At 43.0% G+C, this 27,365-nt stretch overlaps 1 protein-coding gene across 1 annotated transcript in view; it reads right to left on the bottom strand.

Annotated features, from left to right (window-relative positions):
- SLC28A3 (solute carrier family 28 member 3) overlaps positions 1 to 27,365 on the bottom strand; it is a 65,629-nt gene that overhangs the window by 17,551 nt on the left and 20,713 nt on the right. The window contains exons 2-9 of the mRNA XM_032290810.1: positions 20,374 to 20,472; positions 16,968 to 17,053; positions 12,927 to 13,018; positions 10,239 to 10,428; positions 6,707 to 6,851; positions 5,024 to 5,137; positions 4,345 to 4,422; positions 1,356 to 1,436 (exon numbers count right to left, since the gene is read on the bottom strand). Of these exons, the coding sequence (XP_032146701.1) occupies positions 1,356 to 1,436; positions 4,345 to 4,422; positions 5,024 to 5,137; positions 6,707 to 6,851; positions 10,239 to 10,428; positions 12,927 to 13,018; positions 16,968 to 17,053; positions 20,374 to 20,472 (885 nt within the window). The remainder of the gene's footprint in view (positions 1 to 1,355; positions 1,437 to 4,344; positions 4,423 to 5,023; positions 5,138 to 6,706; positions 6,852 to 10,238; positions 10,429 to 12,926; positions 13,019 to 16,967; positions 17,054 to 20,373; positions 20,473 to 27,365) is intronic.

Here is a 27,365-nt window from a genome sequence, read left to right as displayed (position 1 = left end):
ACGTTGAGGGCTTCACCAATTGTCAGCAGGCTAATGATGGTGCTAAAGGTAAGTTTAACTTTTTCAGCCCCGAGAACAGGCCCAGCAAATCCTCTTATTTGAGTAGCAAGTCTGAGTCATTGTATGTACTTTGAACATCATACAAATGAATTTCTATAGGTCTGTTGTATACAAGAAATAAATGACAATTGCTAACATGCTCATGGAAGGGTTTACTGCATTCCAGGCACAGTGTTAAGCCCTTGATCCAGATAAAGCAATTAATCCTTACAATAACTCTGAGAGTGGTCCTATATTATTATGCTCATTTCATTAAAGAGGAAACCAAAGCACAGAACAATTTAGTTGTTTTGTCAAAGGTCACTCATATGTAGGGGGATGTACTTGAGATTTGGTATTTTTTACTTAATTCAAATGAACATGATTTTTTGTTCCACTTTTGTACTGCCCTTTCAATTAGCGATGGGGAATGAAGACTTCCTGTTGCATTCTTTCTCCTTGCTTTTTAGTTTAGACAAGAGCATAACAATTCTAAGTGTTTTGGGATTTAAACAGAAAATTATGGGCCTTGGAGTTCCTGCTGTCATTCTGATCTCTGCCGCTACCTCTATTCAGGTTCGCTGTCTCTCTTCTCTCTTTTCTCTTCCTTTTTGTACATTTTGGTTTATTTTTCGGGATCAAGGAGGGCTGTGGCTGTGCCCCAGGCACTGGCTACACTGCTCTGTGCTCAAGTGAGTCCAAATTAGCTGACAGAGGTCCTTATTTTCTGATCTAACCCATGAGCATAGGACTCACAGAGGGTAGGGTAACAGGAAGGACAGGAACTTTTCAGGTGTGTGTGTGTGTGTGTGTGTGTGTGTGTGTGTGTGTGTGTGTGTGCTTGCATGCTCATGCTTATAAAACCCCCTCAGGAGTGAAAAGTTGTTTCTCCTTCTTGCTTCGATTTCTCTAGCACCTCCAAAACCAGAAGTGTCTACTTTTGTAACCTTCTTAAGCAATGTAGCATATAATTAAGGAGTAGCTAAAAAAAAAAAAAGATAAGCACAGGGTGGGTAACCAAGACGAAGGAACAACACTGTTGCCCCCAGCAGTATCTGACCTCAATTCCCCGCTAAAGAAGTACCTGCTATACTTTCATGAAGATATCCAGTGGTTTGCAAATCAAAGCCCTATTAGAAGTTCCTGAGATAAAATTCCCTCTGTGGACACATTTAGGATTGGAGGCCTGAATCTAACCACTTAGGCGGTGCTGGTGGATAATGGTAGGAAGAGAAAGCCATTTTGTAAATACCTGCATAAAAGGTCTGAGATAATCAGCTCTGCACCTGTAACCCAGCCCCTCCCCGCCCCAGTACCTTTCTAATAATCCACTGCATCAGTCCTAGGTAGTACAGCATGGACATCACAGTGCTGAAGAAAACCACAATCGGCAGGATCTGGCGGGGGCAGAAACAATCATGAGTTAATGTTGGGCTCAGCAGGTTTTATATCAGGTCTCCTCTCTGTCTCCTTTTCTTCCTCTGAAACATCATGAAAATGCGGGAAACTCCTCTTCAACTAAGTACTTTAATCAGGCAGCTGTTTATTCTAATTTGTCACAGGACTTGACTTTTCCCCCCTCTCTTCTATGGTGTGCTTTTTTTTGCTCAAAGAAGGAATGAAGTTTGGGGGGATTTGTAATAACTAGATCAATACCGAAGGCTGCCAGCAAATACTCTTGTCCTGATGTAAAAAAGACATGGGCTTCACCATTAGTTAGCAGAGTAACCTAAGTTGAGATCAGTTGTGAGCAACCTCAGAGTCTTATTCTGAATAGCTATAGAGATCAGGTAAGGCATGGTGGGTGCTGGCACATAGTGCCTCTTACTGGATGGCAGACACACCTGACAGCAATAGCTTCAGCATCCCCTGAGAATGACCCTGTGGTCTAAGCATGTGTGTTTGGAGTTCCAAACTAAGGAAGCTGGGAGTGGTCAGCCCAAAGAGTCATTCCTTATCTATAAGAAACATCTGAACCCTTGGTCCATCCCATGGAAAGCAGAACCTACAGGGGATCCAGGCCCTTTGTTTCGGGTTAAATGAAGTTTGCGAGGTGGAGGTTGCTGGGGGAGGGTGCTGAGAGACAATGCTATATAAACTGTCTGCTGTTTACAAACAGTAGTCATTCCCCTGTCTAGCCTGCTGCCACTGGACTGTCCTGCATGTGAGCCTCTCAATAAAACTTGTGTCTCATTCGCTGGCTCCAGGTCTTTTCTTTGACCTCTCAAACACGGTGCCATCCCTACTGAAGTCAATAGAGATCTGTCATGCCCTCTATGCAGTAAACATTCATTCTTCTAGCTTTTAAAATAATAGTGATTTTACCTATAGATTTTTAAATTACGAAAAAGAGAATGCATTTTGGAAATGACTTCAGTTCTGTGTTAAAGACCATTGTATTTTCTGGTCAGGCTCAGTGGCTTACACCTGTAATCCCAGCACTTTGGGAGGCTGATTGAGGCAGGCGGATCAGCTGAGGTCAGGAGCTTGAGACCAGCCTAGCCAACATGGTGAAACCCATCTCTACTAAAAATACAAAAATTAGCTATGTGTGGTGGCGCACGCATGTAATACCAGCTACTGGGGAGGCTGGGGCAGGAGGATTGCTCAAACCTGGGAGGCAGAGGTTGCAGAGCCGAGATTGCACCATACTGCTACCTGGGTGACAGAGCAAGAATCTGTCTCAAAAAAAAAGGGCCATTTTCCTAGATCCTGTTTTCCTGATGCTCTTTGGGTGCCTTCAGTGCAGCCAGTGTTTCCGCAGAGAACACTTTCTACCCTGCATAGACCACACAGAGCTGTGGGCTGGGTCCCTTCTCAGCCTCATCCTACTGCACCCCTTCCCCGCTGTTCCCCAGCTAACTGGCCAGAGAAAGCTGCCACCAAAGGCACAGAATGACCAAGGACAATTTGCACAGGATCTAATTTAGAAAAATCTATTAATAATATATATTAAAAGACATTTTGTGACAGTATTCAGAGCTCACTCACTATAAGCCTTTTATTGGCTTTAATGGGTAGGCAGTGCCTTCCTGAAAGCATAAGGGAGTTAAAGAGGCTCATCTCTGGAATGTTAGCAGAGGATTCTGCATTGGCAGGAAAGAATAGGGGCCGTTGCCCTGGAAGAGGGGAGGGGGAAGGCCTGAAAACACCTGTAAAGTCTGGGTAGCAAGTTATTCCTTCTTTATGACTTCATTTTTTCCAATTCTTCATTTTTTCCAATTTTCAATATCATTTCATGATATGAGCATATTTCTATCTCACTCTATAAACCTTTGGCCTTTCAGAGATGGCTGAGTTAACTCAGCCCTAAAACATCAAACCAGCTAAACTGCTGGGTAGAGGTTGCTGGGGGAGGGTGCTAAGGGAAATGCTGTATAAACTGCATGCGTTTTACAAACAGTGGCGGTTCTCCTCTACAGCCTGCTGCTAAACTGCTGTTTGATATTTTAGGCTGAAATAAGATTCAGACTAAAAGTTGGCTTAACTGAAGCAGGGTAATTTGGAGGTAAATTTGGAGTCTCTAAGTGAGAAAACAATTTAGAAGTGTATGAATAACTACATATCACAAAAAAGAAAGCTGAAGGAAAACCCAAATGCATCTTTCTGACTCATTGACAAGTGTTTGTAGGGACTTCCCAGAGGAGGATGGGCTTTCTGGGACAGTGGGAGCCTCAAGAAGGAATTGACTGTGGCCAGCCATGGGGCCAAGCTGCCTTTCCCCTGTAAAGTAATGCGCCTACTTTGGTTAGGAGAAGGCCTATCCTCTAGGCCTACCTAGGCAAGGCTGTGCTGAAGGAGAGATGAGATGAGAAAGTCTGAGCGTGGAGATGGCTCTAAAACAGAGGCTGATGTTGTTGACCAGCTGTCTCCGGGACTGGGGCTGCAGGGCTTTCTGAATACAGAGCTGTCACTGATCCTGGACCCATCAGCCATTCACTGCCACATGCCTGCTTGTTGCCAGGAACATAATGTTTCTTTCCCTGAAGGCCCAAGATGCTATTACCCTTTTGATTTTTCCTAAGTATCTTAGATAAGGCTACGATCCCTACCCTCTAGTATTTGAATATTTCCGACTTCCTCTAGATGTTTTCCTTAATTCCATAGTTAAAAAGTAAAATGTGTGCAGTCCACTAACTTCAGATAAGCTTGTCAGTGAAAAAGGGTGGTGATGTATTGCACACCTCTGACAAACCCAATAGATAGATAACTGGTTTTTGGTCAGTTAAGTTCTATCTGAACATCACAAAGACTGAGAAGCTACTGAAATAGCAGTGACTACATAGAAAAAAGGTTTGATTTTACCTTAAATGCAAAGAAGTGGTCTTTGTATTTCTCACCAAAGACAAATGAAGCGCCGGCATCTGTGTACTCCAGAAAAGTCTGAGTTAAAGAAAGAAAAAGAGATCTCATTCCAACCACATGAGTAGAAATTACATAGCACACGGGAACGCTAGGCTCTGCAGAGGATAGGGACCCAGCAAACTTGTTGGATGGACTTGGAAAGTTACTGTTCTCAGCTTTGCCCTCTCCAATGAATGGCATAGAAGTCTAGTTTTGAAATAGTCCTGCATACAAATTTCCTGACGTTTCTGACATTCAGTATGGCTCCAGAATGGTACAGAATGAGCTGATTGTGGCAATGTGTTCCAGCAGGCCATACTTGGCTTGAGGGTGGCATTAGTTACCACTGGACGCAAAGGAAGCCTGTTTCTCTGTCTGTGGAAATGTCTGAGAAGTTGGGCAGGAGGATGTGGTGATGGGTTAAGGGAGTGATTATACAGGTACGGAACAGCAGTAATGTTAACAAGCCAGACAGACTAACATATCAAACATAAGCAAAGCTATTTGTCTAACTCATGATGCAGAATTAAAATTGGAGATAACTCATGCAGACAGAGAAACCCATTTCTGACACATCTTGAGGATTACCTCTAATATTAAAAGCACCATAAATCAAGGTATTCTTTTGAACCAAACTTACCTGAACTTGTCTGCCCAACCAATCAAAAGCTATAAATCCAGGGTCAGTCCTTAGAATCAAGAGCCCAAGAAGAAACTGTAACCCGATTCCCCATAAGACAGGTCTCCAGTAAACCTATACAGAAAGATCAAGTGATATATCTCAGTAGGAAGACTAATGCAGGCCTCAGTATAAATGTCTAATGGATCATTATTTCCTTGGACACATTCTCAAATGTGGCCTGCCACCCACCTTCTTTGGGAGGCTAAAGCTCTCATGAGCAGAGAACCCCTTTATAGAACCATACCTTAAAAAACTCAGGCCAGGCACAGTGCGTCACGCCTGTAATCCTAGCATTTTGGGAGGCTAAGGTGAGCAGATGACCTGAGCTCAGGAGTTTAAGACCAACCTGACCAACATAGCGAAACCCCATCTCTACTAAAAATACAAAAAGAAGCTGGGCATAGTGGCGCATGCCTGTAATCCCAGCTACTTCAGAGGTTGAGGCAGGAGAATCACTTGAACCCAGGAGGCAAAGATTGCAGTGAACAGAGATTATACCACTGCACTCCAGCCTGGACAACAGAGCGAGACTCCCTCTCAAGAAAAAAAAACAAAAACAAAAACAAACTCAGAATTGCATTCCCTCTCCCTAAAACTGAGTTTCAAGCCTTCAGTCCAGGGAATGCATGTAAGTAACCATTATTTCCTGATAATTTACTTAGATAGAAACAGGAGGTCTAAGAAGGGCCATTAAAGGAGGCAGGATCCTGCCATCCTAGTCAAGCTGTAAGTACTGGATACATATAATTATGTCCCCGTCTGGAAAATGGAAAGGCAGAACATGATTTCTCTGTGTGTCCAAGGTTTGTTGATCTGAGAACCTGTAAGTGAATTAAGTAAAATATTGTCCCATCAACAGGCCCTCATTTCATTGTAAAAGAGACCAATAAACTCTAACTCAGACTCAGGATGTGTAGCAGGAATGGACAGTCATTTGCTTTCATCTGTGGTACGGAGGTGAGTGGCTTCGGAGAACTATGGCATCGGAGGCACACACCAGGAGATGTTCACCTCAGCAGGGCAAATAACTTGGATCATGTTAGCTGAACTCGGTCTCTGATTAATGTTTCCTAACTTGAGTCAAGCTTTTAATTGGTAAAGCCTTCCAAAGGTTGCCATTGTGAGTTACATGTGAGAGCTTCAATGCCTCGGAACGCTTGCCCATTTCATGGGTTACCAGTGGATGGAACTAGGATGACAGTTGGGTTCAATATTTAAAAGAAAATTGTATAAGGACAAATTTTTGGAGTATAAATGCCGAAACTGCATAGGACTTTGATGAACTGCAGGGTCCAATGGAAAAATATTAGATTTTTTACTGGTCTGGGGAAATCTGGATCAAAATGGATGAGCTTTCTCTGGGTGTTTGATGGAGGTTACATGAGAAGGAATTAGACTCGACAGGGAGAGAACGACTCACTGGTTATGTAACTGGAAAATGACTGAGAATGGAACATGAGATAGTAACAGAGAGTACCATGAAAGTTCAGGAAGATAGGGTACCCTGGCCATTTAAAGTAATCCCTTCAAGGTAAGAAAAATACTGAATAATACTGTGATCCTCTCACAGTCAGTATTTTGAGCAATTTACATATCGGGGAAAAAGAAAAAAAGAACCTGAAAGATCAACTGGATACTTACTCTGGTTGGGTACTTGGAAAATAGAAATAACAGGACAATGTACATTATGAGCCCACCGAAGGACACCAGCTGCTGTTGGCCCAGTTTGGCGGTGTCAAAGGCCAGCCAGAAAATAACTGCTAGGACCAGGGAGCTCCAGATCACCCTAAGAGAACAGAAGGGAAGCACTGGTATTATTTTGTTGTGCTGACTTGAGAATCATAATCAGGCTTAAATTCTTTTCTTTTTTGAGAGATGGAGTCTTGCTCTGTCACCCAGGCTGGTGTAGAGCAGAGCGATCTAGGCTTACTGCAACTCCCACTTCCCAGGTTCAAGCAATTCTCCTGCCTCAGCCTCCCGAGTGGCTGGGATTATAGGCACCTGCCACCATGCCCAGCTAATTTTTGTATTTTTAGTGGAGACGGGGTTTCACCATGTTGGCCAGGCTGGTCTCAAACTCCTGAGCTCAGGTGATCTGCCCACCTCGGCCTCCCAAAGTGCTGGATTACAGGCAAGAGCCACGGCTCCGAGTCATCAGGCTTAAATTAACAAAGAAACGTAAAAACAAGGTGAATACACTCCGGCACCAGTAAGTTGTGCTTTTGGAAACTGCAACAGAATCTTTTTGGTTGTGGCTATCAAGGCAAATAGCTAAGAAATTAAGGACTGGGTCTCCTTAGTCTACAGCTCTTGGACCCTTCACCTGTTCAAGGATGCATGAAGGTGCCAGAGAGGAGGAAGCACGTTTGGAGAGGACTGTCTGGTGATTTTTTTGAGAGAGCTGCTGGGATTCTTTATCTTCATTTTGAGGGGTGAGGGAGGTGTTACCTGCTTCCCTTTAAGGGAGAACTTGGAATATGTTATCTGCCATTGGGGAACCTCACCAGGAGCCGAGAGCAACATCAGACATTAGAGCGAGCGAGTTCTGCCTCCCCTGGCATGTCCAGCGAGCATGACAAGCCTGACTCAGGACTCATGGCTTGGACAGCAGAGCTAGAAAGCCTGCTGTGTTGGGATTGCACAAGCCCAGTTTATTAGCTCAAGGATATGTGAGGTTTCTTGGTAGATCCCACGTTAGCCTTAAGGGAGAGAATTGCTCTTGGGTCCTGCTCAGGGGGCCACCTGAAGGGAGAGGAGGTCCCTCAGAGAGAGGCTGTGGGAAAAGCTCTGGACAGTTGCCGTAGGACACAGGGTCCTATGGGAAAGGGTAGCTCTAATACTTCATAGGCCCTTCCTCTCAAGGAGGCCAGCTTCATACCCAGAGCAGGGGTCCAGCCTGATACTGGCTTTGAGGATGGCAGGGGAGCAAGCAACAGGGAGAAAGGGGACACTCAGACCCAAGTCAGGGAGGAAAGCTAGGGCACTGGGTCAAGTTTGCAGTTCTCATTATTGTATGGGACAGCATATTCTGATGTTAAAAAATGCCTGTGATGCCTGTATCAAAATATCTCATCTACCTTGTAAATATATATACATCTATGATCACAACAATGAACAATTTAAAAAATGGGCTGGGCACAGTGACTGACACCTGTAATCCCAGCACTTTGGGAGTCCAAGGCAGGTGGATCACTTGAGGCCAGGAGTTCAAGACCTGCCTGGGCAATATGGTGAAACCCCTCTCTCTAGTAAAAATACAAAAAAAAAAAAAAAAAAAAAAAAAAATAGCTGGAAGGCTGAGCTACTTAGGAGGCTGAGACATGAGAATCATTTGAACCTAGGAGTTGGAGGTTACAGTGAGCCAAGATGGCACCATTGCACTCCAGCCTGGGTGACAGAGCACGACTCTGTCTCAAAAAAAAAAAAAAAAAAAAGAAAGCCTGTGGACATTTGACCATTACTAAGAGTGTTCAGAAGGGTCATGGGCTTTCAGCATTTTTATAAATTATAGGGTAGATATCTCGCATTGAATAAAATAGAAAGAATGATGAATGAAAAAACTAAGTTGTATTTTGACCATAGCCCCATGGGTCATGAAAAAAAGTGCTAGCAGTCTTCAACATCAAAGCAACTTTTGCTCATTTTAGATTTTTAATGAGCAAAAGGCATGGGAAGAAATCAGAGGAAAAGAAGCCTGATTAAAAAATTATTTGGGGTCAGGCGTGGTGGCTCATGCTTGTAATCCCAGAACTTTGGGAGGCTGAGGTGGATGGATCACCTGAGATCAGGAGTTCAAGACCAGCCTGGCCAACAAGGTGAAACCCCATCTCTACGAAAGATACAAAAATTAAGCCAGGTATGGTGGTGAGTGCCTGTAATCCCAGCTACTCAGGATGCTGAGGCAGCAGAATCACTTGAACCCAGGAAGCAGGGGTTGTAGTGAGCCAAAGTTTTGCCACTGCACTCCAGCCTGGGTGACAGAGTGAGACCCTGTCTAAAAAAAAAAAAACAAAAAAACAATTATTTGGATTCACTAGTCAATAAAGAAATGTGAGGAATGAGATACCAGTTGACTTAAATTAATCATAATAGGCCAGGCATTGTGGCTCATGCCTATAATCCCAGCACTTCGGGAGGCCAAGGCAGGTGGATCACCTGAGGTCAGGAGTTTGAGACCAGCCTGGCCAACACGGTGAAATACTGGCTACTAAAAATACAAAAATTAGCTGGGCATGGTGGCGGGCACCTGTAGTCCCAGCTATTCGAGAAGCTGAGGCAGGAGAATTGCTTGAATCAGGGAGACAGGATGCAGTGAGAGGGATTGCACCACGGCCCTCCAGCCTGGGCGACAAAAGTGAGACTCCTTCTCAAAAAAATAAATAAAAATAAACAAATCATAAATAGATATAAAGATTTGTGTTCATCATAACATTTTAGATACAAAGATTTGTGTTCATCGTAACGTTTAAAATAGAAAAGATTTTGTAGGTAAAATAAATGGTCAACCATACAGGAACTATAATCAAATTCAAGATTGAATATGTTCTATGATCCTCAGTTTGTAAATAAATCGTAAAGAGAATGTATATAACGTGTATAAGAAAAGAAGTTGGTAAAAATGAAAGCTCTTTGCAGACACATCATCAGCAATCTCCATCAGTTTTTACTTATAAACCAATTGTTTATTTACAGGCACGGAGATTAGATGGCATCTGTGCTGTTCCCTATCTTGTGGCAGCACAGATGTTACTGATTGATCATGGTGCCCTTCCACTGACAGGTCAGAGGGAGAGTGAAAGCTATCCTGCTATGACAACACTTTCAGTCTATTCTATATTTCTAACTACTTCCTGATACGTAGGCATGGAGGTGTCTCTCCCTAACATAGCACATGGAACGTTGTATGCTCAACATCTTTTGGACAACATTTTATCATTTAATATACTTGACATTAAGGCAGTTTGTGAGGACATTTGGACACATTTCAAATGAGTCATTCCCTCATCTAGGCTTTGATTTCCTGTTTGTAAAATGAAGACATTGTAACTCCCTAAGGTGTTTCTGGCTTCCATATCCCATAAATGAAGAAGCAGTTTCAGAACACATTTTTGAAACGGTGTTGGAAGAGACTACTATCTCTCTTAACTGAAATAAGAGAACCAATTGCATTTACCACTTCAGCCAGAACCAATGGCCGCTCAGAAGCCTTCTGCCAGGAGACAGCATCTCATCAATTCGATGTTCATATTTGGCCATCAGGTGATCCCAGACAACAAAGAAGATGGCAACCATGGTGATCACAAAAAGAGGAAGGGCTCTGTGAAAGTTCAGCACACAGGCCGCAATCACCATAACCAGATAACCTGTCCAGGAAGCAAAAACAGACATTGAACATCATTAACCACTGGGACACGCCTCCAGTCTCCAGCCTCCAGCTTTGATCTGGCTCCGGTGAGGGGAGGTTTAATTAAGCCATCATTGAATGCAGGAATGCTCTTGATATAGCTACTGGCTTCTCTGATGGGGGCTTTTGATATTTTTCAAAGCAAGTCTTGAAAATTCTCACTACGAATGCTAGGAAGATAGGGTGCTGGGTCTTTTTATTCTTACAAGACTTTCTGATTCTTGAATCTTGGTGCCTGATCATTGGGCCTCTCAGTACTGTCCATTTTTACTCCTGGTATTCAGTCTCGGCAGGTGAGTACTATCAGAGAAAGGCTGAGTGTTGAAGCAGCCATTGGCAAAGGGATAATGCTTCTTGTGGTTTGCAGTTCAGATTTGGCCTAAAGTTGAGTGAAGAAATAGACCTACCAACAACAGACCACTTCTCTAAGTGACACAGAGTCTCCTAGAAAAAGAGGTAGGGGCAGTTACCGAGGTGGCTGCTTGGGAAGAGCAGATTGCAGGATAAGAGTAAGGTTTCCTATTCTTAAAGGTCTGCAAAGATGGCCTGCAGGTTAAACCTGGCCTGCCACTTGCTTTTGTAGGTGACAAGTACATTTGTATTTTTGTGTTTTGAACCGACCAAGGGGATCCCAGAAAAACCTTAAAAACTGAGTTCCCAGCCATGGCAGGATGGGAGGTCAGACATGCCTCAGTATGCCCCTTACTTATTCACCTTTAACCAGAATTCCTTCCTAAGGAACAAGCAGAAACCAGCTCTGGAAAACAAGAAATGGAAGACTCACTTCTCTAAAACCTTTAGCCAATCATCTGAGGTGGTGACCAGACTCCTCTTCTTTCTTTAGATTTTTGTTGGTTTGTTTGATATGGAATTTTGCTCTCGTTGCCCATGATGGAGTACAATGGTGTGATCTCAGCTCACTGCAACCTCCGCCTCCCATGTTCAAGAGATTCTCCTGCCTCAGCCTCCCAAGTATCTGGGATTACAAGCATGTGCCACCACGCCCAGCTAATTTTGTATTTTTAGTAGAAGCAGGGTTTCACTAGGTTGGTCAGGCTGGTCTTGATCTCCTGACCTCAGGTGATCCACCCGCCTCGGCCTCCAAAAGTGCTGGGGTTATAGCTGTGAGCCATCGCGCCCGGCCTCTTTAGAGTTTTGGCATGACAGCTCACCAGTTTCACAAGGCATTTCTTCCTGATAAGAGACAGCTGACCATGGGATGTTTCTGGCCAGCCTTGGAGGATGCACAGTGAGGGTTTTTGTGTTCTTTACCTTTTGACTTCACAGGGCTGAAAACTCCACCCTCAGATCATGGTAACACTGCTATTTTTTATACACATTATTCACAGAGAGGCATGAATCTCGATTGTCCATGTGCATGTGTCTCCTTTCGTAAATATTCATGACTCCTCCTATAGCTTATTGGATATTTATACTTAGCCAACCCTTTCAGCATAAATTCCTGTCTTATTCTTCCCTCCCTCAAAGTTCTTGTTTCTGGCTTCTGTTGGAGACTATGCTTCCCAGCCTGTCAGAATGGCCACCTTGCAGGCTGCAACCCTTTATGAGAAATAAAGCTTTCCTTTCCAAGTTTATAAACCTTGTGATTGATTCTTCAGTTGACTGTATGTGTGTTCTACAAGTAAGGTTGTGCTGGAATACAGCCATGCCTGTCTACTTATGTATTGTTTATGGTTGCTTTTTTACTACAGTGGCAGAGTGGCATGGTTTTGATCTTATGTCTGAAATACTGAAAAGCCTAAAATACTACCTGGCCCAGTACTCATAAAGTTCACCACTCTTACTGTTTTCCTTTTCCAACTGTCAGAGCATCAGCAAAACCACTGACCTTGGCAGTGCAGCAGCCTTGGATTGATGTCTGTGACCTTGGATGGGGGTGCTTACATTTTATAGACAGGCGTGTTCTTTAAAATGGGCCAAGTTCTGTGTGCTGAGCTTCATGAAGAAAAATAACAACACAGCAAAAACAAAACGAAACAAAAAAAAACAAAAAGCAAATAAAGTGAGCAAAGGAGCTCTTTGTTCTGGAGGGAGTAAACACAGGACACATTCTCGTCCTGCCTTCAGGCAAGCGGGGTGGACTAGACGGTGCTAGGCTACTCATGTTGTATTCACATAAAGCATTAATCACGTGTGTTTTCTGAATTTGTGTGAACCAATGCACCCCTTAAAATCCACATGACAGCAACAAAGGCTATAAGAATGCGGAGGGTAAGTGACTAAAACAATTAGCTTCCAGCCTCCTAAATGGGGTAGGAAAACGATTTGCACAGGCTTTCCCTATAAAGGGCTTCTTGACTGACTTCTCTACCTCCCTGGAAGATTCAGTGAGGTCTAGGGGAAGAGAAAGGTTTAATCTCTTTCTACATAAAGTTAATATTTAGGGGAATCCCTGACAAAAAGACAATGGTATCCCTATCCCTCTTGGTTATTTACCTGCTAATAAAATGCCCCAGATGATGTGTCGAAGAGTGGTTTTGTGTTTCCTACAGAAACCACATGCTGTGTCATACCTCCTTTCCAAACACCTGCAACACGAAAGCAAAAAGGCAGGGAGAAGTGAACACCAAAAAGATGAAATAAACTGCATGCTGAGGCTAGATTAGGCTTTGTAAACCAAGAAAGCAAACAAACAAATGTCTGAGGTGTATGTCTTACAAAATAGAAGTGGGAAACTCATTTCATTTAAGACTAGAGTCAGCCATGACCATTCAGTGGTCACCATCACTGAATAAGTGTGCCAAGCCCTGAGGGGTTAGGGAGGTGCAGACCACATGCTTCTGGGAACAGAGCAGGGGAGATGGATAACTAACCAAAGCTGAAATAGTCACAGGAAGAGAGTGTTTCTGGCACGCTACAAGATCCTCTGCTAGCTTTTAACCAATGGCTATTACATGTTTATTGTTAGAAAATAAAAAGCCAAGGAACTCTGTCATCCCTCTTGGTTTGGCAAAGTTTGAGAAAGTTGGTGGCTCTCTCCGCCTTCACCATCCCTGTTAGTCCAAGACTGATGGACTTCACGGGCATGCTTAAAATGCAAAGTAGGATTTCCTGGATGTTAGGGCTATTAACCAAAGGGTTGTCACAGCTTTCTCAGAAAGCTCTGGAGTTATTGGAATGTCTATTTCCATCCAGGGCTCTGTTATGGGGTGGGTGGGTAGTGTGTGGGCAATGTGTAGGTCTGGTCATGTCTTCAGAGGAGAGTGGTGTCCAGCAGTTCCCCAGGAGTGAGCTGGGAGGCCAGGGTCATAGCCACATGGCTCTCTCCTTCTCTGGGGATCTTCTTCCCATGTAGATGCCCCTTTCTCTGGAGGCCTCCCATTCTCCCACTTGAGTCTGGGTGAAACTTCTTGCACATTTCCCCATCGTCCTTTCCAGACCATGGAGTAGTACTTCTAAAATGACCATTTCTCATCCCATATAGATGATTCCCAAGCTCCAGGACTTCAGAGGACGTGGCCCCGAGCTAGGAGACCTGCATTCCCCTTGGCCAGTGCCTCCACTTCCCGCCTTCCAACAGTCTTGCCTATACCTCCAAGGTCAGCCGCCTCTCAAGCTTTGGGGGACAGCTCAAGCTTTTGGCTTCTAAAAAGTCCTCTTGCATCTCCTCAGACAGACACATGCCTCTGAACTTTATTCTTACTGTCTTCTTTTATTGTGTTTTGTTATGAACCCATTACCTACCCATTCCAGTAGCAGGAAATACTGGTTATTTGGTTAATAACCAGTCATTTGGTTACCTAGGCTGAATAATTCCCAACCCATCAACCTTAGTGAAACCTGAGTACCTCTGACCACACAAGAGAATTTCTCAGTCTCCCAGGGCCAGAGATCCTGGAGAATAGATGTCTGTGAGCCATACAGCACAATGAATATAATATTGGATATTAAGGATGTTCAACAGACATGTATTGACTGATAGATGAGTGAAATGAGACTGCCTATTGCTTATGTGCAACAGTATTTTACAGCTCTGAGTTGGGGCTTCATTAGTGGGTTATGAAGTCCACATAGTAGCCACTATTAAAACAGAAGGAGGCCACATGTGGTGGCTCATGCCTGTACTCCCAGCACTTTGAGAGACCAAGGTGGAAGGATGATTTGAGCCCAGGATTTTGAGACCACACTGGGAAACACAGTGAGAACTTTTCTCTACAAAAAAAAAATAATAATAATAATAATAATAATAAAAATAAAAAAATAAAATAAAAATTAGCTGGGTATGGTGGCACAAACCTGTGGTCCCAGCTGCATGAGTAAATCACTTGAGCCCGAGAGGTGAAGGCTGCAGTGAGCTGTGATTGTGCCACAGCACCCTGCCTCAATTAAAAAAAAAAAGGAAGGAAAGAATAAAAGTATCAAAAGTTTATTACAGTGTATCATTCATACATAAGAATGATAGGTATCACTTCATGAAACACTCACCATTATGTATGTGTGTGAATATGTGTACTGAGAATTAGAAACAGTGCTCTAGAATAAAAGTGTAGTGAAGACATTTTTTGATTTGGGAAAAGCTAATGATGTATTATTCTCAGTTGAGATATGTTAAAGTAGCAGTGGCAGAGGGTGACATTTAATAGGGCACATCCATATACTGTAGGTGGACTCAGATTCTTTAATTGCAGGGAATGTGTGTAGTCCATTACGGCAATCTGACTTCTGCATAAAGCGGAGTAGCTGGAAGTAGACACTCGGTTATTTGGTTATCTAGGCTGAATAATTCCCAACCTCCTGATGGCTGTTTCAGTCTCATTAACATGAGCGAAATCTGAGCACCTCTGACCACCCAAGGCAATTTCTCAGTATCTCCGGGTCAGAGACTCATAAAGTAAAATGAAGCATAAAACTTTGTTATGTTTCTGATATGGTAAATATATGGGATGACGTATATGTGACAAGAGCTCCCAACCCTAATTCTGGCCAACTCCAGAAATATATTCTGATACATAAAAACGAAGTTCCTCCTGTAGTCCCTGAGAGGCTAAGGTGGGAGGATCACTCGAGCTCAGGATTTAGAGGCAGCAGTAAGCTAGACAGAAATCGCAACAGGGTCTTGCTTTGCTGCCCAGGCTAGACAGAATAGATTTAAATTTCTACATTTAAATTAAAATCTATTTCTGATCGGGCATGGTGGCTCACACCTGTAATCCCAGCACTTTGGGAGGCTGAGGCAAGTGGATCACCTGAGGTCAGGACTTGGAGACTAGCCTGGCCAACATGGTGAAACCCTGTCTCTACTAAAAATACAAAAATTAGCTGGGCATGGTGGTGTGTGTCTGTAATCCCAGCTACTTGGGAGGCTGAGGCAGGAGAATTGCTTGAACCTGGGAGGTGGAGGCTGCAGTGAGCGGAGATCATACCATTGCACTCCAGCCTGGGCGACAGAGCATGACTCCGTTTCAAAAAAAAAAAAAATTAAAATCTATTTCTAGATGTAAAATTAGCACCACTGAACTCCGTCCTGTGTGACAGAGCAAGCCCCTGTTTCTAAAAAAAAAATAAAAATTTCCTCAGAGACATAGGAATGCAAATAAAAGTCAAATAGGAATTTAGAAGATGGATGAATACTGTAGTGTTATGATAGAGTAGCAGACCCTGGGCTAGGAATCAGAAGCTGAAATTGTGACCTAGCTCTCTTCCTCTGCTAGCTGATTTGAGGAAGTCACTTCTCTGAGGTTCATTTTTCTGGTCCAAAACATAAAGATACTAATCTCGTGTTTCCTACCTTATGAAGTTGTAAGGACTTGGAATACTTTGAGGCTACTACAAGGTAAGAACAACAGTTTGTTGGGATTTAAAGTGGATTGGATTTTGAGCAATCAGTTGCTATTGATGAACATTGAGAAGAGGAATTAACTACATTCGTATGTGCTGGAGCAATTAGTTGGTAATTTACACTTTTAATTAGAAGACTGCCCTGGGTGAATTTAAATCTGCATATTGGGTTCCCAGAACATCAGCAGTTTAAATTGGCCACAGTGATCATCCTAGAGCTTCATTAATTTTTCTGGAAAGGGTGTTGGGTAGGGAGGGTAGAAAGATGGGTGGTGGCGACTATCTCTAATAAATTATAATAGATATTAAAAATCAAATGGGAGGCTGGGCATGGTGGCTCACGCCTGTAATCCCAGCACTTTGCTAGGCCGAGGTGGGTAGATCATTTGAGGTCAGGAGTTCAAGACCAGCCTGGCCAACATGGTGAAACCCTGCCTCTACTAAAAATACAAAAAGCACCCAGGCATGATGGCACTCGCCTGTAGTCCCAGCTATTCAGGAGGCTGAAACAGGAGAATCGCTTGAACTTGGGAGGCGGAGATTGCAGTGAGCTGAGAGGGTGTCACTGCACTCCAGCCTGGGTGACAAAGTGAGACTCTGTTTCAAAAAAAAAAAAAAAAAAATCAAATGGGGATAAAACAAAGTAATAACACCAAATGGGAGGTAGGCCTGGTTATTTCCCTGTTTTAAAGGCTGTACCCTTTTGGCTGCATCTCCTCGTCATCATCCTCCATGTCTTCTTTGTTTCTTGGAGAATCTGGTTCAACTGTGACCTGTTCTTCGCCCTGGAAATCAAACATTGGAGCAGAGATGGATTGATGAGCATCTTGGGCATAATGGACCCTGGTTTCATTGCTCAGAACTCTGGCAAAGAACTTTCAATAGGTCCTTTAAAATTATTACGCAAGAAGATGGCTCCCATTATCTACCACACAGCCATTTTTCTCCCCCTCTTACAATCTCACACAAAAAATCCCAGGATCACATTGAACTCTTCCTTTCCTTCCAAAGGAGCGGTTGGTATTTTCTCCTTTTCTTAAGGGAACAGGCTTGTATTTGTGCTTTTTGCTTCTGTCTCTCCTGTAATTATTCAACCCCAGCTCTGTAAGTTTTCAGCCAAGTGCTAAATGAAGTTAATACCAGAAGCTGCATAAGTCTCCCTTAGTACTCGGCCAGCCCCGGTTTCCAAAGGACTGAAACCAAATCTGGATTTATTTCCCTGGCAGCCCAAGGCTTGGTCTGTGGATATGAACACTAGCTTGGCACCTTCAAGAGCCGATAAACCTCCCCTTGGGAATGAGGATCCTCTTATCAGTTGGGCTAAGGGGACTATTTCACTTACTCAACTAGCCCTTGCTCTACATAATTGGGTGTAGGACATCTCTGGCCCATTTTTTCATGGACAATCTTTCTAGGTACAGTTCAAGTTCTCAAATATCCATGACCCATCCTATTTCCAGGATGACAGAGTATTTCCTACCTGTCTCCAGTCTCCAATAATGTCTCAAATAATAAGCCTGGCTCTTGTAACCAATGGTATAGAAGCTGTTGGGGGAGGAAATAGATACAGGCGGAGCAGTCTGAGTGCTCTAAGAGATATAATGGCAAATCTCAGCATTTGTCTTCTGTCATATCCAGTGTGGCTTTTGATGCTTTTTAACAGAGATCATAGAAATAAATCATTAGTGTGTGTGTCTGAGCTGAAAAAATTCTCAAAAATCCTATAATTGCTCAAGGTCAAACTCCATTGTTCTTCTTATTCAGATTACCTTCCTTTTCTGGGTTGGACCCCAGGAACTAGGAAGGTGAGAGAATAATTGGAAGAGAGACCAGCTGAGTCCAAGCTGCAGCTACTGAGGAGGGGCTGGGGAGGAGTCTTATTCATTTATTTCTACCTAATTCCCAGATTAGCCAATAGTCAATGTTTGGTAACTATTTGATTTAAATGATCATCATTATTATTTTCTTGCAGTGAAAGTATCCCAAGTGACCCGCTATCTATGGGATGTCTGACATTACTATTGTCTTTTATTTTTCAATCTTTTCTCGTCTTTTAAAAACAACAACTTGGCTCCCACAATCGTGGGACATCTGCCCCCCTCCTTCCTTTCGCAGCCAGGCCACTGGAGAGAGTTGTATTTACTCTTTGGAAGTCACTTCCTCACATCCTGCCCGCTTCTCTACCCACTGTGATTGAGCTTCTGCTGAATGGGTCCTGCCAAGGTCACCCAAGGCCCATTGCTATCAAATCCGGTAGCTACTCCTCAGCCTTCACATCCCCGTTTGTAATTGTAAAATATCTAAATTTTTGTTTTTTTGAAAAAACTATTTTAAAAATATTTTTAAAAGAGCAGTTTAAGTTCATGGCAAAATGGAGCTAAAAGTATAGAGATTTATCATGTATTGTCTACCCACCCTCAGCTTCCCCACTATCAAATGAACCCAGAGAAGCACATTTGCTATGACGGATGAGCCTACATGGACACGTCATCATCACCCAAAATCTGCAATGAGACTCGCTCTTGGTCTTGTATATTCTATGGGTTTGGACACATGTATGATGACATGTGTCCACCATTGTAGTATCAGGCACACTAGTTTCATGGCCCTAAAAATCTTCTTATTTGTCCCTAACCCCCCACCCAATGCCTGGGAAGCACTGACTATTTGCTGTCTCCATAGTTTTGCATTTCCCAGAATGTCGTATAGTTGGGATCACACAGTATGTAGCCATTTTAGATTGCCTTCTTTCACCTAGTAATGCGTAGTTAAGGTTCCTTCGTGTCTTTTCATGGCTTGATAGTTCATTTCTTTTTAGTGCTGGAAGACACTGCATGTCTGGATTTACCAGTTTATTTATTCATTCACCTGCCGAAGAACATTTTGGTTGCTTCCAAAGTGTTGGCAATTACAAATTAAGCTGCTCTAAACATCCATGCGTAGGTTTTTATGTGGACATAAGTATTGTTTTCTTTTTTGTTTGTTGAAGAATATTTAGTGAACATTTTTTGTAATCAATTAAGCGAAATAGACAGTTACCAAACACTGTACTATGCATGGTATGATTCCGATACAGATGACATATGCCTGTGGGCGTATGTTTGCATTAAAAAAAAGCTGTGTTCCGAGATGTTCAGCACTGACTCTTTTTCTTGAATTATGAGCCTTTTTTGGTCTTCCAAATTTTGCTACAATAACTTTTTCAAATTTTCTACTTTAAAAAGTGATTTTTTTACCTCACAAAATGACACACTAGTCGGCACCCCAAATTACTTTGTGTGTGTGTGTGTGAGAGTGTCGCTCTGTCTCCCAGGCTGGAGTGCAGTGACGTGATCTCGGCTCACTGCAACCTCTGCCTCCTGGGTTCAAGGGATTCTCCTGCCTCAGCCTCCAGAGTAGCTGTGATTACAGATGACCAACACCACATACAGCTAATTTTTGTATTTTTAGTAGAGATGGGGTTTCACCATGTTGGCCAGGCTGGTCTCGAACTCCTGACTTCAAGTGATCCACCTGCTTCGGCCTCCCAAAGTGCTGGGATTACAGGCATGAGCCACTGCACACAGCCCTGAGTTACTTTTTAAGGGATGACCTACATGGGTAATTTGTTTACCTTCTTAGCAACAGGAAGCCATCTTTAAATAAACTCCTGTCCAGAATTCAGCATATAAGTGAAATTAAGCAGGAGTCCCTCAGACCGGTGTAAAGCTACTAAGGAATTCTAGGGCATGATAGACAAAGTTTTAGAACCATATTAGAGCGTTCCTCTTGTTTCTGTCATTTACCTTAAAATTCAGATGCTTTTGTCTAAGCCAGTGCCTTTTTCCTTGAAATGAAGCTTGAAACTCCTAATAGTGAAGTGTCAGCGAAAACCTGGGTATGCTTTTCCCATCAGGGAACTCTGAGGACAGGTGGATAAAAACAAAATCTCTTTGTTTGGGCGTGTGTGTTTTCTTTATGACTGTGCCCACACACTTGAATTACCACTTAATCTGTTCCTCTGCATGCCAGCGGGACACCATGCTTTCTGTGCCCACTGTTCTCAGGTGCCTGCTGCACTGCGGTTGCCATGGCACTGGTGTCACACACCACTGTCCTGCCGTACCTGTTTGCTGTTCGTGTGCGCGCCTCTTTGCGTAGCTCTGCTTCTTATTGAGTTGTTGTTTCCTGATGTGTTCTCATTCTCAAGAAAATTTTCTTCATTCTAAGAAAAAAGTGCAGATTGCAAAATTAAAGTTAGAGCCAAAAGATGGATGTTCTTCCATGAATAATACCTAGAGAAATTTGGAGGATGAGAGAGGCAAAGATTGGGTGTTCAGGCGAAGCACCTGATTCAACAAACAGCTGATAAATCCTGGGCTTGTAAAGAAACAGATGATCAAATGGACATAGTGGTTGACTCCTGTAATCTCAGCATAATGGGAGGCTGAAGTGGGAGGGAAAACCAGCCTGGGCAAAAACCCGTGTCTACTAAAAATACAAAGATTAGCTGGCGTGGTGGTGTGGGCCTTTAATTCCAGCTACTTGGGAGGCTAATGTGGGAGAATTGCTTGAGTCCCAGAGGCAGAGGTTGCAGTGAGCTGAGATCTTGCCACTGCACTCCAGCCTGGGTGACAGAGCAAGACTCTATCTCAAAAAAAAAAAAAAAGAAAGAAAAAAGAAAAGAAACAGATGGCTTTTGCTTTGTTTTGTTCTGACAGGAAGGTGGTCCGGTGGAAGAGAAAGGAATGAAGACAATCGCCCTCCTGTAGGCCAGCTAACTTTCCAATAGGCAGAGCTGGGACCAGGGGCAGGTTTCCACTCTCCTTTCTATAACATGACACAGATTTTCAACTTATAAAGTGAAATAAAATGTGGTAAACCATACTCTGGATAACCTTATTCTCAGATGTTAGGTTTACAAAATTTTAAAATGTGTTTTATTGGTTTAAAGCCATCTCTGGTAGTAATGATCATAAGAAAAATGCCCTTTTTTTGTGTGTGTGAGGCCATCTTGATTTTACTTTTAGGAACTGAATGAGGTTTGCTCTTGTAGGGTTGTCCTGACCCCTCAGCTGCTGTTTCCAGAAGCGACAAACACCTGACCTGTCTTCTGCCTCTTGTGTCTTTTTTAGGGTATCTAATATTTCTCCCATCTCGTTCCAACTTGCCGTTTTCTAGAGTGAGGTGACGGATATAGGGTCAGGAAATGCCTTCTGTTAGCCCAAGGGCTATAACTGCCTTTAAAGGCCAAGTATATGACTTTGATTTTAACTTTAGATCTCTGGCCCCAGGAATCCAGCAAATATTGCAATTCCAAGTTGTATTGCATTTTTCCACTTACTGAAACACAAGAATGAATAAACATGAAAAAAACTTACAGCACACATGATTCACGCCCCAAAGTATTGTGCCATACTTCCTTTTGTGTTACACTTGCTTATATCCTACAGTTCTTTGCACGTAGCAGACACTAACAATTTTTTGAATTAATGACTCACAGAGATTTTAAAGTTGATTTAGCGCAGCAATGTAGTACCCCTGGGTCCTTGGTATAAAAATACAGCATGGGCTGGGTGTGGTGGCTCACGCCTGTAATCCCAGCCCTTTGAGAGGCTGAGGTGGGTGGATCGCCTGAGGTTGGGAGTTCGAGACCAGCCTGGCCAATATGGTGAAACCCCGTCTCTACTAAAAATACAAAAATTAGCTGTCGTGGTCTCACTCACCTATAATTCCACCTACTTGAGAGGCTGAGGCAGAAGTGCTTGAACCCAGGAGGCAGAGGTTGCAGTAAGCTGGGGTGATAGAGTGAGACTCAGTCTCAAAATAATAATAGTAATAATACAGCATGGAAGGAAAAAGCATATAAAGTATAGGAAGATGTCAGGATGTTGCTAATTGCTGAAATTGGCTGGCAGGTACCTAGAAAATCATTTTATTATTCTCCTACTTTGGTGGATGCTAAAATTTTCCTTAATAAGTTAAAAATAAAATCAAGCATGAGTTGGTGGAGTAACAGGACACAGGTCACTGAGGGCCTAGTCCTTAAGGTCCTTACTGAGCAGGTCACATTCTCCCAAGCTTCAACTCCCTCATTCATACAACACAGTTTGGATTTGGAGTTCTTGTGGATCCTTCCGGAATCCTGACATTTTCTAATTCTATTCCGAGATTCAGCTTCTTGACGTTGATTTCTCCTGCCACCTGGTGGCAGGATCTGAAAATTACTGGAGGAACACAGGGATGGAGCCTACCTTAGAAAGTTAAGTGAAAGGGGTGTGTGTGTGTGTGTGTGTGTGTGTGTGTGTGTGTGTGTGCGCGTGCGCGTGTGTGTGCGTGCTGAGGGATAGAGTGGGCACTCCTTTAATGGCAACAAGAGCACCTGTGGTTTAGTTTTTCACTGTTTAATGGTCTTATTTTGCCCCCAGAAGAGTATACACCTTGGCCTTTTAGTATTCTCTGGAAGAACAATGTCTCCCATTTGAGGATTTCCAACAGAATTAATGGGGTTATTGTGGATACTGATTGGTACCTGGAAAATGACCATTAAGACAACTGTTTTTCTTATTCTTTTCCAATTAGAGTCATGGGGCTGGGATATGGGGCCCCAGATCATGTCCTAGCCCATTGTTTTTTTACATTTATTTAGCAACACACATCACTAAATATCTTTGCACACTTAACACCCTTCCACCATGATTGCGTTCTCATGGTAAAATCTATCCCTCTAGTGAAAGCATATGAAAGGTGAGGGAATTGCATTGTATTTCTAGACCATTTACAGCTTACCATGTTTAATTCCTCTAGTTAGCTTTAGTTGTTAGATGTGCCAAAAGATGAGGGTCCTGGATTGAGCCCCCTTTGAAGGGACAGCCTAGTAATCAGGAATACATTGTGCCTGGGGTTTGTTACCCACTGTCTCTTTGATCTTGCACTTTCTATGTGGCTATTACAGGGAGGCACAGATGGACAGAAGCATTTTTATTTTCTTCCTTTCATTCGCTTTCTAAACCGTATGATAACTTCTAGATCACTGGGAATTTCTAAAATTACTCCCCTTTCTCTTGGTGGTATCCCTTATCAAAGAATGTTAGCTGATATATGGTCACCTAGGTAAAAGGCTACATTTCCAAGCTTGCCTTGTATCTAGGTTCTGGCGACGAAATGAATGGAGAAAGGATGCCCTATTTGGGGGCAGCTCGGGGGATGTTCCACCAGGGATGGCTGGCAGGTGCACTTGGTCCTTTTTGTTTTTCCTCCGTCTTGCTGCCCAGTGTGAGGATGGTTCCAACTGGACCATGGATACAAGGCCCACAGCGTCCTGATGTCAGAGTGCTGAGCTGGGAGGAACTTGGGTCCCTGGGAGCCCTGAGCAGCAGGCTCACCCTGGCTCTGTACCACCCACCTCACCTTTATTGGGATGAAACTAACTTCTCCCTTGTTACTTTTGGTTTTTGCTTTTATTTTGCACCAAATGATACAGTATTTAGTAGATAGGAGACACTGTTTAAAACTCTTTACTACATTTTGCAGTTGATGCACCAAAGAGGGCTGTGAGGTAGGTACCATGATCCACATTTTCACAGATGAGGAAACTGAGGCAAAGATAAGTAAATCACTTAATGTGGGTTGTGTAGCCAGAAATGGCTGGGGTAGGATCTCAACCCAGGCTGTCCCTCCCAAGACCATCTTGCGCTTATACAGGGGTGATTCTTTGGGCCTGGTGAAGATCAAAAGACATAGTCTGCCTAGAAATTAAATTCCTTTTGGAAATTAGAATTTAGAAAGCCTGATTTGACCTCTAGTTATTAAAAGACAAAGGTAGAAATTATAGAAGCGTTGAAAGTTCCGGAGAGGCTTGCGGTCACTTGTAGCTATACCTAGGCTCTGTGGTGATTTCTCAAGCCAGAATAGTGGCCTTCCTGCCCTGTATGCTGGTTTTAAGTGGAATGTATTCTTTGAGTAACATGAGTGGGGACTCCTGCCTCTGCAGATATGTCTTCATGTCTGGTCTGACGTTCTTCAGCCTCCCCCTGCACCATGCTATAATCACACAGCATGGCTTCCACACAGTTCTTGTGGCTGGGGTTTTTCTGCTGCAGACGCGCCACCATTGTGCCAGGAGAGCTTTTCTTCCCTACAGAATTTGCTCTGCCCTTATTGCTCTGACTGCATGAGTGGTCTTGCTGAGGGCCACAGCCTGGCTCCGAGCCCTGAGGCAACTGCTGAAACCCCAACTACCTAGGAAATGTTTATCCTGAGCTTTGCTGGGATGTAGATCATGTGGGTTTATGAAAGATGGAGATTTCCCAGAGGCCCAATATAATGTTGACAAGGAGTCCCCAAGAGTCTCTCTGAAGATCTTCAAACGATTCTTGAGCCTGACACTTTACAGTGAGTCCTGTGAAGTACTTGATAATATACCTTGACCAGAAGGCTTTACACTTATTAGATCAGACTAAGATTGGTGATCAAAGTTGCTTATTTTATTCCTTTATCTATTTATCTTATCTAGCTGGTTAATTCCCACATCTCAGTACACCTTTAAAGCAATTCTCCTGGAAGCACTTGAGAAGTAGGAATGTCTTAAACATTGCCATGGTGTCTGGGTCTCAATACCACGGTCAAAAATGGGACTATGATGTCAATTGGACTTGGGGCTGTGCAAATCTACAAATCTGTATCTTATCCACTGGACTCTAAGCTGAGAAGCCAGGTCCTCTGTCCCCTGTTCTCTGCTGAATACCACGTGCATAACCCAGTGCCAGGCAGAGAGGTGCTTAATAACTGTTTTTGAATGAATGGAAAGATATTCCTAGAGGCTGTTGAGCTTTATAGCATCTCCACAACTAAGTAGAGACCACAACTAACTAAGTATGGGACTGCTTTCTCCAAGAAGCTTCCCATGTGTTCAGATATTCTAAGCCTTAGATACCGAAATGAAGGTATTAGAAATGCATCTACCAGTTTCGTGGTTTCTTTTTGAACTTCTTCAAGTGACCTAACCTTTCTGTGGCAATTTCTTTGAACATGGAATGGAACTAGAATAGAGCAAGTGCCTCAAATGGTAGCTTAAGATTCCAAAATTGAAATAGGTCATAGGAAGTGGGCTCAATATAAACCTTAGGACCACTGTTTTTTGGAATATTGATAAATTGTCTATATGAATTGGGATTGCATTGTGATGAAAAACTTCAGTTCCATGACATGATCACACCTGGTTTCAAATCTGGGTTCAATTTTCTGAGGGCTCATACCTCATTCTATGGGAATGGAGGCAATACCTACTTACCAAAGTTGAATGGCTCCATCCAGTGGCACACATAATAAGTGCTCACTGACTATTGTTAGTTTCATGGTTTAGTTTGCTTCTCGCTTGTTCTGGGGCATTTACAGTCATGTTGTTCTCTGTATTTGAAATTTGACTTGTCAAAATCCACATCTGGTGAATCTGATCTCTCAAAATTGTTTGGGATCAGCCCCCAAACCAACTCTATTTTTACTCTTACCATCTATCAGTGTCAATGTTTTAAGGCCCTTGCTTTAAATGTTATTCTTTTAGTGAATGAATTTTGCATAGGTACAATTGCATTTTCAAAGACTGTATTTTAGAAGTCTTTGATCTTTATGAGTCTTGACTCACTTGGTTCATGTAACTTCCTGGCTCTAGTCTTGGGTGTGTGTAATCCTTAGTGTGAGTTAATGGGCACTAGCTAGACCACTTCCCAGAGATATTCCTGTTTTACCTGCCTGCTTGGGTAGATTTAGAGGCCGGGTAAGGAGCAGCAGTACCTGTGGCAAGAGACCCACGTGGGCAGCCTGGAGCTCACTGTTACCTCCTAATGCTGAAGAAATTTTGAATTGGGTGCAAGAGGTCAGGCCTCTGTATTTTGCTGTGAGTGGCTGTAACACTGGGAATGTCTATGGCTTCAGAACACTGCTAACATTCTCCCTTTGGGAACTTTGCAAGCCAGGAGGCAGAGGAAACCCCTACGTATGGGAATGTCAGGAAAAGGGGAAAGAAATAGAGTGCTGTACCTGAAGGTGAAAACTTAAAGGGAGGTTTATAATAAGAGTTTTTAAAAAGTTAAAACATGCAAGTACTCCTAGAATATGGTTTCCATGAGCTTTCTTGACGAAACTGCTAGAGGAAGAAGCCATACAAATGATAAATGGAGAAATCATGACAAAAAGAGGGTTAGTACATTTTGAATCTCTTTGATAATAAAATCTAAGACTATTTCAGGGATTATGATTCTAGAACAAATTATAAACATTATAACTTCTGCCAATGTAGAAAAAATCATTAGAGGCCGGGCACGGTGGCTCATGTCTGTAACCCCAGCACTTTGGGAGGCCGAGGTGGGTGGATCACCTGAGCTTGGGAGTTCGAGACCAGCCTGACCAACATGAAGAAACCATCTCTACTAAAAATACGGGCATGGTGGTACATGCCTGTAATCCCAGCTATTCAGGAGGCTGAGACAGGAGAATCACTTGAACCTGGGAGGCAGAGGTTGTGGTGAGCTAAGATTCTGCCATTGCATTCCAGCCTGGGCAACAAAAGCAAAGCTGTGTCTCAAAAGAAAAAAAAAATCATTAGAAGGCGAAGGAAAAGAAAAGGTAGCAGGTAAGATAAGTAGGCCAATTTCCTACTTCAGGTCACGCTGGGCCCTCTTCCCTATTGCAATAGTTTATTACTCACTGAAATCTGTCTTCACCACTTTAACAAGTGTTCAGCTTTATTTATCTATGACATTAACCATGTCAAGAATAAGACCAAAAGGTCTGAGTTACATTGTTCCAAATGCATTGAGGTATATTTTTATTTCTTTCTTAAATACAGAATTTCCAGAGCCAGAGGCTAGTTCAAAGTCATAATGGACCAGGTGCAGTGACTCTCACATATAATCCCAGCACTTTGGGAGGCCGAGGCAGGCAGATCATTTGGGCTCAGGAGTTTGAGACCAACCTGGGCAACATGGTGAAACCTTGTATCTCTATTTTTTTAAACAAAAATACAAAATTATTTTTTTAAAGGTCACAAATGCAGAATTGTCCACTCCAAGACACTATTGCCCTTGCGGCTGCTGCGTTATCTTTCACTCTTCTTGTTGC

The sequence above is a fragment of the Sapajus apella genome, unplaced genomic scaffold (genome assembly GCF_009761245.1).
Source record: "Sapajus apella isolate SASKATOON/1434 unplaced genomic scaffold, GSC_monkey_1.0 scaffold24, whole genome shotgun sequence".
NCBI classification, from domain to species: Eukaryota; Metazoa; Chordata; class Mammalia; order Primates; family Cebidae; genus Sapajus; species Sapajus apella.
This window is presented reverse-complemented; position numbering and strand designations above follow the sequence as displayed.